At 29.4% G+C, this 16456-nt stretch overlaps 1 protein-coding gene across 1 annotated transcript; it reads left to right on the plus strand.

The window, feature by feature from the left end:
• Nucleotides 1–6004: 6004 nt before the first annotated feature.
• On the plus strand, nt 6005–15758 carry LOC145006375 (putative WRKY transcription factor 35). The gene is made up of 3 exons (XM_078965462.1): nt 6005–6824; nt 13216–13356; nt 15142–15758. Exons 1-3 carry the CDS (start codon nt 6295–6297, stop codon nt 15614–15616), a joined length of 1146 nt encoding a protein of 381 aa, XP_078821588.1. The 5' UTR covers nt 6005–6294; the 3' UTR covers nt 15617–15758.
• The last annotated feature ends 698 nt before the right edge of the window (nt 15759–16456 follow it).

A 16456-nucleotide genomic window follows, 5' to 3' on the forward strand; every position in this document is an offset into this window, starting at 1 on the left:
CAACAATGCTGAAGACCTGGAATACTAGGCCAAATAAGGTTTATGAAGTTGGTCATAGAGGATCCCGGAAATATCAGACATCTTGTTGGCTAGTTTAGACTACAAATTGACACTTGTAATCTTCGCACAACACACTGTTTTTTATTCTAAGCTTACTCTATGAAATTCTTTACTCATTCTTACTAAGAACTCACTGTAACCTTCATTTTATATTAATAAAATCATCAAGGCAGGTGATCATTATCACCTCCCAAGGTTTTATGTCGGAGATCCTAGCAGGGATCAAGGGATTTCCTTGTAAACCATTGTGTCACTTTCTTTTACCATTTTCTATTACACAATCTGAGCATCACAACCTCTCATTCAATTTGGGTGATTAGTACTTGTGTAATTTTTGACCAAAACATTTTACCTGAACAAAAGCTTCAGATTCTATCCACTTCGAGAAGTAGTCGGTCATCACTTGCATGAAGACTTTTACTCCAGGAGCTATCGACAATTCGCCCACTATATCCATCCCCCACTTCATGAATGGCCAAGGGGAGATGATAGGATGTAGAGGTTATGCTGGTTGATATAGGATGTTGCTATGTCTTTGACAAGCATCACATTTTGAGCATGTAGGAAGAAATCTTCCTTCATGGTTGGCCAGTAGTATCATGTTCTCAACCCTTTGGAGTATAAGGATATGCCCCCAATATGATTGCCACAGTCTCCTTCATGTATATCCTTTAGAACTTCTGCACCTTCATGATCTTCTAAGCATATAAGGTATGGACCTGCCATAAATTTTTTATATAATTTACCTTGGATTATTACAAACCTTGAGAACCTTGTTCTGAATGCTTTGTCACTTTTTTCCTCTTTTGGGATCTTTCCATTCTGGAAGTATTCCATAATAGGTTGGATCCAGGATCTTGAGGTTGGAGAAGGATCCTTGATGTTAGGATCATTATAAGGAAGTTGAGGATCGGGTCTTTAATTGTAGTAATGTTGGTAGTTTCCTCGTGATCGTCAGGATCCTTCCGTCTTTTGGCAGGATCCTCGATCGTTGGGATCAATACGTGGGTTATCAAGATCCTGGTTTCTGGCGGGATCCTAAGATAAGATACTAGATTGGCTAAAGCGTCTACTTCAGCATTGTATTCTCTAGGAAATTGGTTTAGGATGAATGCTTCGAATTTAGAGGCTAAATTTTTGAGGATCTGGAGATATAATACTAGTCTTTCTTCTTTTACTGCATAGGATCCATTAAAATGGTTAGTAAATAATAGAGAATCGAAGAATACCTGAAGATCCTTGTCTAGCTACAATTCCATGATTAGTGCCTTGTATTCTGCCTCATTGTTGGTTGCATTGAACTCACAACCGATTACTTAGGGTAGGATGTCCCCATGTGGCGATTTTAGTATGATCCTCAAAGTTCAGGGGAACTTCCTTTACATCTTGCTCTCTTGTTTCTAGCACATCTCATTCCCCCTGCTTTAATTTCTATGCTTTACATGGTATTGTTAAAGATTTCATCGAATTCTTGTAGCATTCTTTGTATTCTTGTTGATCTCCTATGATCTTCACCGTCCCCCATGGGATGGGCATCTTCACATACCGATGGTAAGTCGATGAGACGACCTTCATTTGGTGGATCCATGATTTACCTAGTATAACATTATAATAGGATAACGTATCAATTACACAAAAACATTGCATGAAGTTTACATCACTATGTAGATAGGCAACTTTATCTTGCCGACTGTGTGTTTGGTTTCACCGCTGAATCCAATCAGCACTGAGGATCTTCTCACTATTTCACATTCTTGGATATTCATTCTTTTAAACATGTCTAGGAGGATAATGTTGACTGAGGATCCTCCATCGATAAGGATCCTTCTGATGTAATGATTGGCGATGTAAAGGGCGATCACTAATCCATTATGGTAAGGATCTTGGATGTCTTGTCTATATGCTTCGTTGAAGGTGATCTCTTTCTCATTTGTGATTGACGTATTCTTCCATGACCCTTCTTCTTTTTCTGTTTTTGAAACCTTGGTGTGCCTCTTTGCTGTAGAATTAGAGGTACCACAAATGTTAGATCCTCCAGAGATCAAATTGATTACCTTGGCATCGACAGGAGGGGATCCTGGTTTTTCGAGGATCTTCAGAGGATTCTGATCTTCTCTTTGGATCTATCATTTTTTTTCAAAGTATTTCTTTGAGATATCCTTTGCCTAAGAGGTAGCTAATCTCCTTTCTAAGAGTTATGCAATCTTCTATGATATGATCAAATTCTTCATGGTATGCACACAATTTGGATTTGTCTTCCAAGTAGCGGATTTTTCTTCCTTTCTTGGCCATCATACATTGTCTCCATGATCATGCATAAAAAACATTATACCTGAAATATCTAAAGAAAAGCAATAGTCAGTATTCTTAGGAAAGTCTTCTTCCTCTCCTTCATCTTCAAGGGCATTAACCCTATGATGATCAGGTTTGGAATATGGTTTTGACTTATAGGATCTTTGGGCCAAGGAGTTGACATTCCTATTGGGGTGATCGTATGAGCTTGGTGGGTTGTTCCTCTTTTGGATCTCCTTGTATTCTTAGAGCCTTATGAACCTTAGTGCATGCTCCTAACTTCGTCCATCCTTTTACATGGAGTCATTACAAGGTGTTCATAAAAAAATAGAGTCCTTCTTTAAGCTCATTTTAAAGGCTTCAACTGTAGTTGCCATGTCAATGTTGGGGATATTCAGAGCTTCCCTGGCAAACCTGTTCACAAAAGTCCTAAGGGATTCCTTAGGATCCTGAATCAGATCTTTTCGAATGTTATGCTATAAGAAAAATGATTGTTAAATAAATTAACTAAGTGAGCAACAAACTAATAGAGTAAGGAGGAGCGTTAAGAAGCCATTTTAAAGCTAATCTTGTGAGGTTGAACCAAAAGCCTTGCATAGACAGGCTGCTTTTAAGTGTGTGGGAATGGGGATGATCTCCATTCTTTCCTTGTACTGTGTCACGTGCTCCTTAGGATATGTAGTCCCGTCATAGGGCTTCATGCTGGGGTTTGGAAGCGCTTTGTGACTTCAGTATCATCTATTGTCGGAATAAATCTTGAGATCATGTGGCTTGTGGGGATACTTCTGGTATAGGTTGGACCACTCTAGGCACGCTTGAGATCATTCGCCTTAATTGTTGAAGTTCCTTAGCCATGATCGGGCTTAAAACTGTATCAAGGTCCATAGAGCTAGTGTTAAAAGCATTATTATTTATGAAGTTACCAGGATCCTTAGTATTAGGCGTAAGGGAGGTTTCATTGGGATCCTGGGTTATGTGAGTTCGCTCGTCAGGAGTAGCTTCCCAGATAGGAGCGGATGTTGGTACTAAGGATCCTTTGTCCCAGTGATTTCCGGAGGATCCCATGCTGTTGAAGTTTAGGATCCAGAGTTGCATGATCGAGGGTGAAGCTTCCTGAGGTTAGCGGATTTTTTCCCTCATTCTTTCCACTTCCTTGGTTACCATCCTGTTATCCTTTTGTTGCTGAGTCACAACAATCTCTTCATCATAGCGAAAAGCTCGTTGTTGGAGACTTTTACCGGAGGATCCTAGGGCCGTGGAGTAGTGATTGGAGGAGTGTTTTCTTTAACATATCAGGAGTCTTTTTAAGACCTCTAGTTGGAGGTGGCTGAAGGTTTTTGGAGGAAATGAAAGTAACTGAGGAAGAAGATAGGATCGGTTGCGTAGACATGATTTTCCGAAAGATTTTGAACACCACGCCCCCACGGAAGGCACCAAATAGTTTTGGTAAAAAATTACGCAAGTGAAACTTAACCAAATTGAATGAGAGGCTGTGATGTTTGAATTGATGTAAGCAAAAAACTATAATCAAGACAACACGAGGGTTTACAAGGAAATCCCTTGATCCTTGCTAGGATCTACGGCACAAAACCTTAGGAGGTGATAATGATCACCTACCTTGATGATTTTAGTGAAAAAATATTGATTACAGAGATGAATGTGTAAATTTAAGTTCAAGTATTGTAGATGAGCTAATCATGTCTCTGGTGTGTGTAATACAAGTGTCATCTATAGTCTAATGCTAATAATAATAAGTCTGATAATTCTGGGATCCTACGAGAATCAACATATGAACGTTGTTTGACTTGGTATTCCTGGTCTTTTGCCTAGTTGAGACGATTCTTTGTTGAGAATAAGTCTTTCATTGACTAATTCTACACACGTGCCAAAAGAAATTAGATTATAATCGGTATAGCTGTTAGTAAATAATAACGATAATAATCGGGATCCCAAGATGTGTTTAAGGATCCTGAGCCTGTAACAATATTAAGGATCCTGAGCCTTTGGAAATATTGAGGATCTTGAATGTAATTCTGGGATCGTGACCCTAACATCCATGGTCCACCAATTTATGCCAAGTTGTTTTGGACTAAGAATCGGTTCCAATTCGGTATGATCGCTTCGGTCTAAATGCCCACCCATACATTAAACTAGTAAGGAAAGAGATCTTGAAAGAGTTTTAGAGAGGCAAAATGGTTATGTCCATGTGGGAGCAAACCATGCCATCGTAGGATGATAAATGAGAAATAATCGAAAAGGTCCGTGGATTGACTCATAGTATTCAAAAAATGATTTCATAACTATATATTAGTAAGAGTGGGGATAAAGCGTGGAGAAGCTTCAAGCCTTGTTCAATGTCATCAGTGGGCTTCATCAAAGGGTGGTGATAAAGCACAATCTAATTGACAACCCCATAGCTTTATGAAAGGAAGTGAAGTTTGTGTTTTGTTTAGTATCTTTTTGGCAATAACATGGAGGTGTTAAGATTGTAAGTTGTTTTGTTTTGGATCTTTTTGAAAAATGGATGTGTAGCATTTTCTTTTGAATCGTATGCAATATAATAAGTATTGGCTCATTCTTGTTATGCTTCAAATATCGATCGCCTATATCAACTTGACAGGAACAAAATCGATAGGAAAGATACCTAGCAATTGGTTCTTGAGTTTGCCTTTTGATTTCTACTGTATGTAGAAGGAAAAATCAAATACAGTGGGGATTAATGTTTTACCTTCGCTTAAAAGAGAATGCCACATGAAGCCTTCTTTAATGAGAGGAGAGGAGACGAGAAAAAGGGAGATGACGAAGCGTTCTTGAAGGAGAAAAGATGAGACAAGAGAAACACATACAAAAGAAAACATGATGAGAGAAGATGAATAATTTTATCTTGCTTCTAGATGTGATATTAGTGCCAAATCTGACCCATGTGTGAAGTGGCAACCAATAAATCAGTTAAAACCTATTCAAACAGCTAAATAGTGTAAAAATTGAAAGTTTAGAGACTTAAGGGGTGTTTGACAAAGTTTAAAAAATGAGTTTTTTGATTTATTATCGGCTTGATACTGATATAAGTAAAAAAAATGTTTGGATAAAAAACAATTTATAACTGTTTGTAACCTCTAATAAATCAAAAAATGATAAGTAAAATAATCCTTACTTATTAAAAACTTCTTATTTTACTGAATAAGTTATAAGACAAAAAATTATAAATCTATTCATATAAGCTTTATCAAACACCATCTTAATTAAAAATATAACCAAGTTAAAAAAATTATGATAAAAAAGTCAAAACTCCTTACTATATAGTATCCCAAGCTAACTTTAAGGAAACAAAATTATCTAAAAACAAATTTCGCTATTATAAATTAGATAAAACGTAACCAAGTTAGCTTTCATTTTTCTACGTACGAAACCAAATGAATGTTGTCGATATATTTTATACTTTTTTTTTTGGAATTTTCTGTCTTTTTTTACTTTTTTTTTTAAACCGTAAAATAAACTCTTAACAAGACGAAAGGACTAATAAAGAAATAATAAATATATGTATCATAATCGCAGATGTATATTGCAAAACTATATAAAATAATCCAAATATCTCAGTCAGATTATGGCCATCTAAAAATCCCCATTAACTAATCATGAATCTAATATACAAACCCTTTTTTCCTTCTCTTTGCGTATGGAATAGAACTGTCATATGTGTGAAAAGTCAGCGACTCTTTCTCTTTCTACTTTCATCTCTTTCTTCCAAACCCTAAAAACTGTCTCTTTCAACACCCCTCAAGAACTCATCTCCACATGTAAACAAAAAAGTAAAAGCAACATCAGCTGCATCTTCATTCTTCAAACCTTCACGTCTGTTTGGTGCAAAAACCACAGAAATCTGGTTGTTCATAGCAAATTTTTCTTGAGGTTGATTCTTGATCTTCTTTCCATTGGTTGACAATGGAGAACAACTATCTTGGTGATTTAGCGGATATTTTCCGGCCAGGCAGTGTAAACTCCGGCGATCCTCCGGGGGTTTCAGATTGGCAATACTTTGATCAATCTGATCAAGAACCACAGATGATCCAAAAGTCAACAAGAATCCATGATCAAGCTGGTTTTGGTCAACCCTTCACGAGTCTTCTTGCAGATCCACTCGTTCATGAAGGAACTTCAATTCCATGCTTCTTTGGAAACAGTTTAGATGAACTTGAACAACCTACTCCAGCAGCAAGAACACCTTTAGGGTTTGATCATGATCGCAAGATCAAGGATAACCATAACCATAACCATAATCATAATATATTTTCAAAGATGCTGCAGATTTCACCAAATGCTGCAAAGTCAACTTTTTCTTCAAATAATGATATCATCACATCTTCTTCTAATTCTTCTTCTGCTGCTGCTGCTTCATCAAAACGTTGCTTGCTGGAAACTTCCTCCACCACCTTACAGATCTCATCCCCGCGAAATCCGGGCATCAAGAGAAGGTAAACAACTTGATACCCTGCACATATTAAATTCTTTCTTATTGGAAACTGCTTCAATGAAATAATATATAGGAAGATCGCATGTATATTGCTTCATAACTGATACACATATATTTTTTAACTCACTTTTACAACTTCTATGATAATTTTTAATCCATTAGATACATTTACGTATTTAATATAATAATACTGAAGGTAAAAAGTCTTGCATAGTGTATAATAACAATGAATTCGATATAAATGGCTTCGTTGGAAGTCTAAGCGATCCTTAAAAACACACATGATAATAATACGATTTATTAAAGACTTGTTACTTTACAAGCCAAAATTAGAAAATAAAAATTTTAAAATGTATACTAAAAATTCAATATTTTGTAATTCAAAAGATTCTTTATCGTTAGATATTTTATTTCAAATGTATAGTTTTCTGTGCAAAAATTTTATCTGTAATTCATAAAATTTCAAGATTAATTTATTTTGATTATCTTTTTTTATGGATATTTAAAAAACGTACTTTTCCTATGTTTCATTTCATTTACAGAAATAGAGAAATATGTTACAAAACCGCGATATTGTTATTTATTGTCTGTCATCTAAATTAAAAACTCAAAAATGATTTATGGTATATTTTACTTTTCACAACATTTTCAACAGTACTATTTGTTTGATATTATTTAATAGCTTTTTTCAAGGGTAGATTTAAAATTTATTATCTAGACATTATTGAAAGTTAAGATTTTAAATATATAATATCATTGATCTATTTATATCTAACAGTAACATTTTCCAAGTTTGTTATCGATCTATTTTTATATATCTTATAAAAAATAACGTTATAGTCATAATTATATGAACATTTTATTTTACTTGGAACATGTATAATTATGTTATGTTTCATGTATATATATGTGTCATTTCCATCTCTAAAGCAATACTTTGTTTGCGTTATTTCGGATTATTATTTTTCATTTTTCCACAAATCTTTCTATTTTTCAATGATAAGTTTGTTTTAAATAAAAACTTAAAAGATTATGGTTTATATACATCATTTCTTGAGTATTTTGAACAACTAAGACTGTGTTTAGCGTATAGTAACTAATAAATTAATTTATTTTTTGAGTTTTCTAAAATTGTTATGTTAGTAAAATAAAAAACACTTTATAAAGCAGTTTTTTTAAAAAGTTATCTTGGGGTTTTTGTGAGTGTTTTTCAAAATAACTTAAAGCATGTTTAGATTTCATCTAAAAATTCATTATTAATTTATTAACTTCTTGAAAAATCAATAAGTTTTAAAAAATGTTTGACAAAGGAAAAAGACATTTTAAAACAATTTATATTTAAGCCTATGAAAATCAATTTTTTGAAAAGTCACGATTTATAATTTTTGAAAAGTCAGGATTTATAATTTTTGCAAACTTTTTATGACATTGATTTATTAACTTTGAAAAGTGTAACTTTACATGTAACCAAATATTTTTTAATTTATTGATTTTTTTCACCACAAATCTAATCCAAATAGTTTTTAAAAATTAATTTTAATTAACTTATTTGTTTTTCAAAAATTCAGTAAATTAGAAAAAATATTTGACAAACATTAATTTTTTAAACAAAAACTGATAAAATAACTTTTATAAAAAACCAAGGATTCTTGGTTTTTCCAAAAATGATAGAAAAACACTCCAAAACAGCATTAGATTAGCTTTTCAAGCGTTTTTTTTAAATATTATAGTATACCCTTAATTAGTTATAAAAACACTATATACTAAACGTTATTTTATATATTTCAACTAAATTATGAGTTACTTTTAATAAATGTAATTTTTTATCAATTAACTTATAAATTTGCAGATAACTTTTGCTATAAGTAACTTTTCAATTAACATCTAACAACCAATAAGTTTTTTTTAGATATCAAACATAATCTAACTCATACAAATACAAATGACTAAGGACACCTAAACTTAATTACAAGTTTACAACCCATTAGGCTATATGCCTCTTGGTATACTGTTTACTTATTGTATTGTATTATGGAGACATAATTATATCTACTCTTTTATTTTTATTTCTATTTTATTTTATTGAACAACTAAAATGTTGAATACTATAGCATCAAGAATTATTGTTGTTGGATCTTTCTGTTATCTAACAAAACAAATATTGACGATTGCATCATAAAATGGATTTATTAGAAAGTATAGCATTTTTCTGAGCTTCTTTTTGTTACTTTTCTAATTTCAAAGTTTATTTTATTTTTATATATATTAAAAGACATATTAAACAAATAGTTAATTGATGGCCAAATATTCATTTAGAGTTGGTGTTAGGCTCGATATTAAAATTTCATCAAAAGAAGAGAACAATCAATATATATATATATATATATATATATATATATATATATATATATATATATATATATATATATATATATATATATATATATATAAAATACAGATTCGACATGTAATTTAATTATTAATATTTCGTTAAATTTATTTTAATAAAATAAACAAAGAACACATATTTAATAAATATGTTAAATAGAGCTAAATAAAGTATATTATATTTAAAAGAAATAAAAAAATACATATATATTTTTTATTTCCTAATAAAAAATAAGTAATTTAAGACAAGTTGATAGTAGATTTGAAGCTCAATAGTTCTTAATATGTCATATCATATGATTGAACGTGAGTTCACTGTCACCAAACAGTGGCAACATATGAAATGGAATTTTAAGTTTCCATCAGCTTTTGATTTTGCATTTTTTGTGGTCTCAGGTATTTTTTTATTTTTCACTTTTTCACCTTTTGGTTTGTTCATTCTTTTTGTACCACCAAGCTCTCATTTTGTCTCTCGATTAAGTTACAATCTTAATTTATTTTTGTTTATTTTTTAATTCTTTTAAATGTATTATCAAAATTTTAAAAATTAATTTTTAGATAAATTTGAAGTTAAATGCAACATTTGATTAGGAATGCAAAAAAAAAAAAAAAAGTTTCATTTATGAAAAGAAAGTTCCACTTTACTAAATTTCTTAGGAAATGTATATCTTTATCTTATGGGTTAATAATTTATTTATATGTTTTATCAATTTAGAAATTAGTTATTTCTATCAATTCAAATATACATATTTTAATGAGTTACCCAATGTTATAAATACATGTACACCTACTTTATATATATATATATATATATATATATATATATATATATATATATATATATATAATAGAGATTAGTTTTAAGAAAAATGATAATAATAAAAAAAAGATAAACAATAAATTCCGAACGAACCACGTAATTTAAAATGATTGATGAAAGTAATTGATATTTTCTATTGACCCAAACCAAGTTTAATGACATGATGTCAGTTCTTCAATCCGTTTTAAATATATACATGTTTATTTTATATTTTATTTAAATTACAATTTAACAAATAAAAATGTAGTTTCCGGATTGTTTAATATGCAATAGTCAAAAGAAATAATATGAAACATTTGACAGTATAAAAAAATTAATGAGTGGTTCTCACAAATGAATGAATTGAAGCATTCTTCACATAATACAGTTTTTTTTACCAGAATTAATTTTCATTACATGAAGTATGTTTTTTAAGGAATATGTATATATAACACAATTATAAATTAACTTTATCCATATATTCTTCAATAAACTTTATTTTAAGAAATTCAATTCCTTTAATAAATATTTTTTATTTTAATTATATATATATATATATATATACACACACACACCTAGTTTGTTTTGTTTTAAAGCTTTTTTAGATTAGAAATATTATTTTTCAACTAATTTCAATATAAATATAAATATATATATATATATATATATATATATATATATATATATATATATATATATATATAGGGTAAAATGAATATACCTAACAACCTTATATAAGCTTAGGTACCTAACCACATCATACTATCATATCTCCATTGTAATCACCCAAAGTTCTTAAAATTCAACCTCATAACTTGATTGCTTCCAAAATCTGTGGACCTTCACCATTATCTTCCTTCAAATGACGTCTTTCTATCGGAGACCCCCTGGTGGGTTTCATATACTACCGTTGCAAATCAAATGGTGTAGGAGGAATATAATGGTGAATGTTTGAAAATCTTTGAAGTAAATCAAGTTAAGGGTTGAAGTTTAAGAACCTTAGACGATTGCAATGGAAATATAGTGCAAAACAATGTAGTATAATATGGTTAGGTACCTAAGCTTATATAAGGTTGTTAGGTATATTCACTTTACCCATATATATATATATATATATATATATATATATATATATATATATATATCTATATATATATATATATATATATATATATATATATATAGTTATTTAACAATTTATTTTTACTTAATAAAATAATTTTACAAAATAACATTATTTTATATATTATTAGTTTTACTTTATTCATTTTTCTATTTATTAATTACAATCTAATATTGTATCCATTTCTTTAAGCCTAAACAATTAAAATGAAATGTAAAATTTTATTATCTTTCATTTTATTATATTATTATATTGTGCATTTTACTTTTTTCATTATTCCATTTTGTTATATCAAGCAATTATTATTCGCATCTATATATATATATATATATATATATATATATATATATATATATATATATATATATATATATATATATATATATATATATATATATATATATAAATTAACGTTTTTAGTATTAATGAATACTATGATACTAAAATTGGTGTATCGTTAAGTTTGTTGTAAAGAATGATGCTGAATTGAAAAATGGTTACCTATATTTTATACAAAAATATGTTGGGTTAGATACGTCTTTATGTAAAAGCTGTTTCAATTGTAGTTTATTGAAAAGCTTTTTACTATTTGAATAAAATTTTCAATAGTTTTTAATATTGGAGTCGTGAGTTTATTTAATAAGTCGTCCAACTACTTAGTAATCTCTACATTTTAATATATACTTAGTAATCTATTTTATGCATTTTCTTCATGGGTTCCAAGTAACTCTTTGATTCATTAACCATTAAGACGGAAGAATGAAAGTAAAAAAATCTTTGATAAAATCATAATATTTAGATAAGTTTATGGTTTAATTTTAAATTTTATTTTTTTAAAAAGATTAGTCATGATTATATTGTATTTTATCTAAATTAATGAAAAAGTTTTAATTTTTTCAATAGAAAATGATAGATTATCATATAAAATTAGATAATTAAGACTTTATGATAAAAAAACAAATGTTGAGATTAAACGGTAAAATAACCCAAAATATTTAGATTTTGTCGTAGATTTCCCAACAAAAGATCACCAAACAAAAAATAATATTACCTTTATCTCAAATTAATTGTTCATATTTGACTTTTTGAAGTTTTTATTATTCAATTTTAACCTTAAATATTTTTGTTTTTTTAATACATAACACTTAATGCAAAATATATGAATGAATTGTATTTTAAATGTTTTTTTCACTGTTATAAGTTTTATCAAATAATATACATTTAATTAAAATAATTAACTATGTATCAAATATAACAAATATTATATACTTTATGCATATTGTGGTTATTACAAAATATTTGTTATATTGATACATAATTAATTATTATTATTATTATATATATATATATATATATATATATATATATATATATATATATATATATATATATATATATATATATGTGTTCAATTGTATCTCATTTTAACTTTGCTACGAGTTTGACAAAAATGGTTATTCCTTTATATATACATGTTTTTTTTTGTTAATTTTGCTCTTATTCTTTAGTTATTTTGACATCTTTTGTCCTTCCAATCAAGATTTTTACATTTTTTAGAAACCTTTTAACATTTTTAACATTCAAAGTTTGGCCACAAAACTTTAAAAAATTGACAACTTTGGCCGCTTTTCTAAAAACTTTCTAATTTCAACCTTTTAATTATTTAGTCGTTTTGACATTTTTGGTCCTTACAGTCTAAACTTTTATATTTTTTCATAAAAAATACAAAAAATGGCACGAGGCAAATTCCGGGTTTGTCCTCATATTTAGCTTTTATTGTTTTTTCCTGTCCGTTGCACTTTCTGTCGGTTCTCATTTTCTTCTTTTGGTATATTTTTTATATATTGGTCCGCATATTTATTTTTTTTGTTTTTTTCTACCTCTATCTATTCGTCTCCGTCTGTGAAAATTAAGGGTTATATTATCCCACTTGTATCTTTTAACAAAAACAAAACTAAAATCATAGGCGGCTCATACGAAACAAGTACAACATATCTAATTTTAATTAAATGTATATCAAATCAGATATTTATTTAAACAATTGGGTAGTTATAGTAACCATGGTTACACTTACATGGGCAGGAAGAGTCAGGCGAAGAAAGTAGTGTGCATACCGGCTCCAGCACCTGCAAATAGTAGACCCACCGGCGAAGTGGTGCCGTCGGACCTTTGGGCCTGGAGGAAGTACGGCCAGAAGCCTATTAAAGGGTCTCCATATCCAAGGTACACAACTACACATACACCCATCTCATATAAAATTATCATTTAATTTTTTATATATGGATAATATATGAATGTACTATGACATCTATAGATGGGTTTTCATTGGAAAATGGATAAATAATCAATAAAATAAATTGACTTTTTTATACCATTTTTTATCTTTTTTTCCCATTTGAATCCAAAATAGATTTTATTCTGATTTATACAATGATTTTTTAAGTTGTTACTAAGATTTTATAAATTTATAAATATATAAGAATCAACCTCATTTCAAAATGGGTAAAAACCTGTAAGAATTTTAAAATAATATTTCTTTTTGCCAAAAAAAAGTAAACAGTAAAACATGATTATATAAATATACATTTAACTATTTTTCGATACATAAATTCACGTAACAATTTAATGGATTATACAATATATATAAAAAACACTTGGTAAGACTAAAATTCAGTTTCCATTTTGTAATTAAAGTCATGAAATCATGTATATAAGTTAAATCCATCATGTAATTTGTAATTACGATCATCAATCGTGTATATAAATTCTCAAGAACCGTTGAATAATTAATTATCTTCATGTTTTCTATCATATAACACATGAAAATCTAATTTTTACATTCCTTCCGATCTGCTATTTTTTTTAATAAATACAAAATAATTAAAATCATACAAAACTAATTCAACAAAGTATTAAAAACATAAAAAACTATTTTACAAACTAATTAAAAACATACAAAAAACTATTTTGATACAAGTTTTTATGCATGGAATACACCTTCATAAGTTTGAAAGAGAAATAATTCAACGATTTAATGAGGCCGTTCACCATTACCACTTTAAATACCTATTTTTCTCCTAACTTGAGTCCATCTTTAAAGTATTAATTATCTTCATGTCTTCTATCATATATCACTCCTAACTTGAGTCCACTCTTAAAGTATTAATTATCTTCATGTCTTCTATCATATAACACATGAAAATCTAATCTTTACATTCCTTCCGACCTACTTTTTTTATTTATTATTTTAATAAATACAAAATAATTAAAATCATACAAAACTAATTCAACAAAGTATTAAAAACATAGAAAAACTACTTTACAAACTAATTAAAAACATACAAAAAAACTATTTTGATACAAGTTTTTATGCATGGAATACAACTTCAAAAGTTTGAAAGAGAAATAATTCGATGATTTAGTGAAGCCTTTCACTGTCACCATTTTTAACACGTATTTTTCTCCTAACTTGAGTCCACTCTTAAAAGTATTATTGCCTTTGTCCAAAAATGTTGTAGTTTTATAAATAATTTATTTTTTTAATTAGAGTTTAGATGCACTGACTTATTTTTTTAGTTAATTCTATTTTATACAATGTATACTTTTTTATAGTATAAAATAGTAACATAGTTTAAAGTTTTCATTTTAAGACCAAATTTACCTTGAAACCTGATTTGATCATCATGTCGTGATATATTACACGGATTAAAATATAAAAAATCAAGATTAATGGACGAATTAAATGTATTGTTATTTTTCATATTACAAAATGAACATAAACCAAGGTATTTTATAAAAGAGTAAATATTTACCAAACTAAAACAAATTCTGCAAAATAGGTAAACATAAAAATTATAAAGCATTGACGTAGAATTATCAACCATTCCCTAATTTCAATCAAATATTTTCACCTCAATTATCTGTTTCCGATACTTTAAATGTTAATAGGGATTTTACTTTTTCTTAATTAATATCATAATCTAATTAAATTTTCATGCGCATATTCAGAGGCTATTACAGATGCAGTAGCTCGAAGGGTTGCTCAGCAAGAAAACAAGTGGAAAGAAGTCGCACAGACCCTAACATGTTGGTCATCACCTACACCTCTGAACACAACCATCCATGGCCTACTCAAAGAAACGCCCTCGCCGGCTCCACAAGAACTCCGCAACCACCAAAGTCCACCACCACCACGGAACAACCACCACAAATAGAAACAACAGAAGATGAAGGATCAACCCTAGTGGGGGTAAGGCTTGAGGTGAAAGATGAATTACAAGTATTGGAAGGAAATTTTCCTGCTCAAGGGTACCGACCGGAGTTGCCGGATCAAGGTGGAGGTGGTGGTGGTCAACCGGACGATTTCTTTTCAGGTTTAGGAGAGATAGAGGTTGATCCCATAAGCATGTTGTTGAACCAGGGTTTCTTGGGTGGTGAAGAAGAAGCAGAAAATTATAACAAGGATTTGGATCCTTTTGGTTGATATTAACAAACAAAATTTGGATTGATTAATTTCCCCAAAAGAAATTTTATTCATTTGGTGTTGTATTATCGAGTAAAGTATATTTTTTAATTTTTTTAATTTTCTTGTGTTATATATATAATTTTTTGTCAATTGGTCTTTACCCTTTCGTTTCGTTAGAAATTGATGGTTTTGATAGATTAACTAATGTTTTCGATAGATTAATTATATATTAGTAACAATAAAACATCACATTCTATTCTTTTAATTGAAGTGGATTCAAATTTTTGTATGCAAGACTAGCCCACTTCATAGAAATGTTTAAGCTCAAACATGGGTATAAGTTGATTAACTAACTTTGATGAATTTAAATTTTAACCACTTAATTGGCCATTTAAAAAAAAAAAATCAACCTTAATTTTAAAGGGATATTTGTTATTCAGGGTATGACACACGACTCAAGGTGTACTATAGTGGATAGAGAAGATGACAATCGTTTTGTCCCACTTCCACTTGGACACTTCTGCGCCTAGTTTCGAGTTTTAGTAAAATAGAAAGAAAGAAAATGGAAATAAAATGAGAAGAAAAGGTAAAGGATATTATATTTTGGACTATATAGGTGAGGAGATGACAATCGTTTCGTCCCGCTTCCCGAGGAAGCTAATTAACTAATTTGATGAATTTAATTTTTATCTGCTAACCGGTCGTTAAAAAAATTAATTGTTATTTTAAAGGGATAATTCTTATTCGGGGCATGACCCAAGACTCGGATGGAGGGTGGTCTATAGTGGATAGGCGAGGAGATGACAATGGTTGTGTCCCTCTTCCGCTGTGACATCTTTACACCTAGCTCTGAGTTTT

This window comes from Lactuca saligna, chromosome 7 (genome assembly GCF_052625555.1).
Source record: "Lactuca saligna cultivar CGN05327 chromosome 7, ASM5262555v1, whole genome shotgun sequence".
In the NCBI taxonomy this organism is placed as follows: Eukaryota; Viridiplantae; Streptophyta; class Magnoliopsida; order Asterales; family Asteraceae; genus Lactuca; species Lactuca saligna.

What these genes read in the sequence shown, in the direction of transcription:
- LOC145006375 (XM_078965462.1), top strand. Translation starts at nt 6,295, where the DNA reads ATGGAGAACAACTATCTTGGTGATTTAGCGGATATTTTCCGGCCAGGC. An exon ending in AATCCGGGCATCAAGAGAAG is followed by an intron (nt 6,825 to 13,215) that starts GTAAACAACTTG and finishes TTACATGGGCAG; the next exon opens with GAAGAGTCAGGCGAAGAAAG. An exon ending in AAAGGGTCTCCATATCCAAG is followed by an intron (nt 13,357 to 15,141) that starts GTACACAACTAC and finishes GCGCATATTCAG; the next exon opens with AGGCTATTACAGATGCAGTA.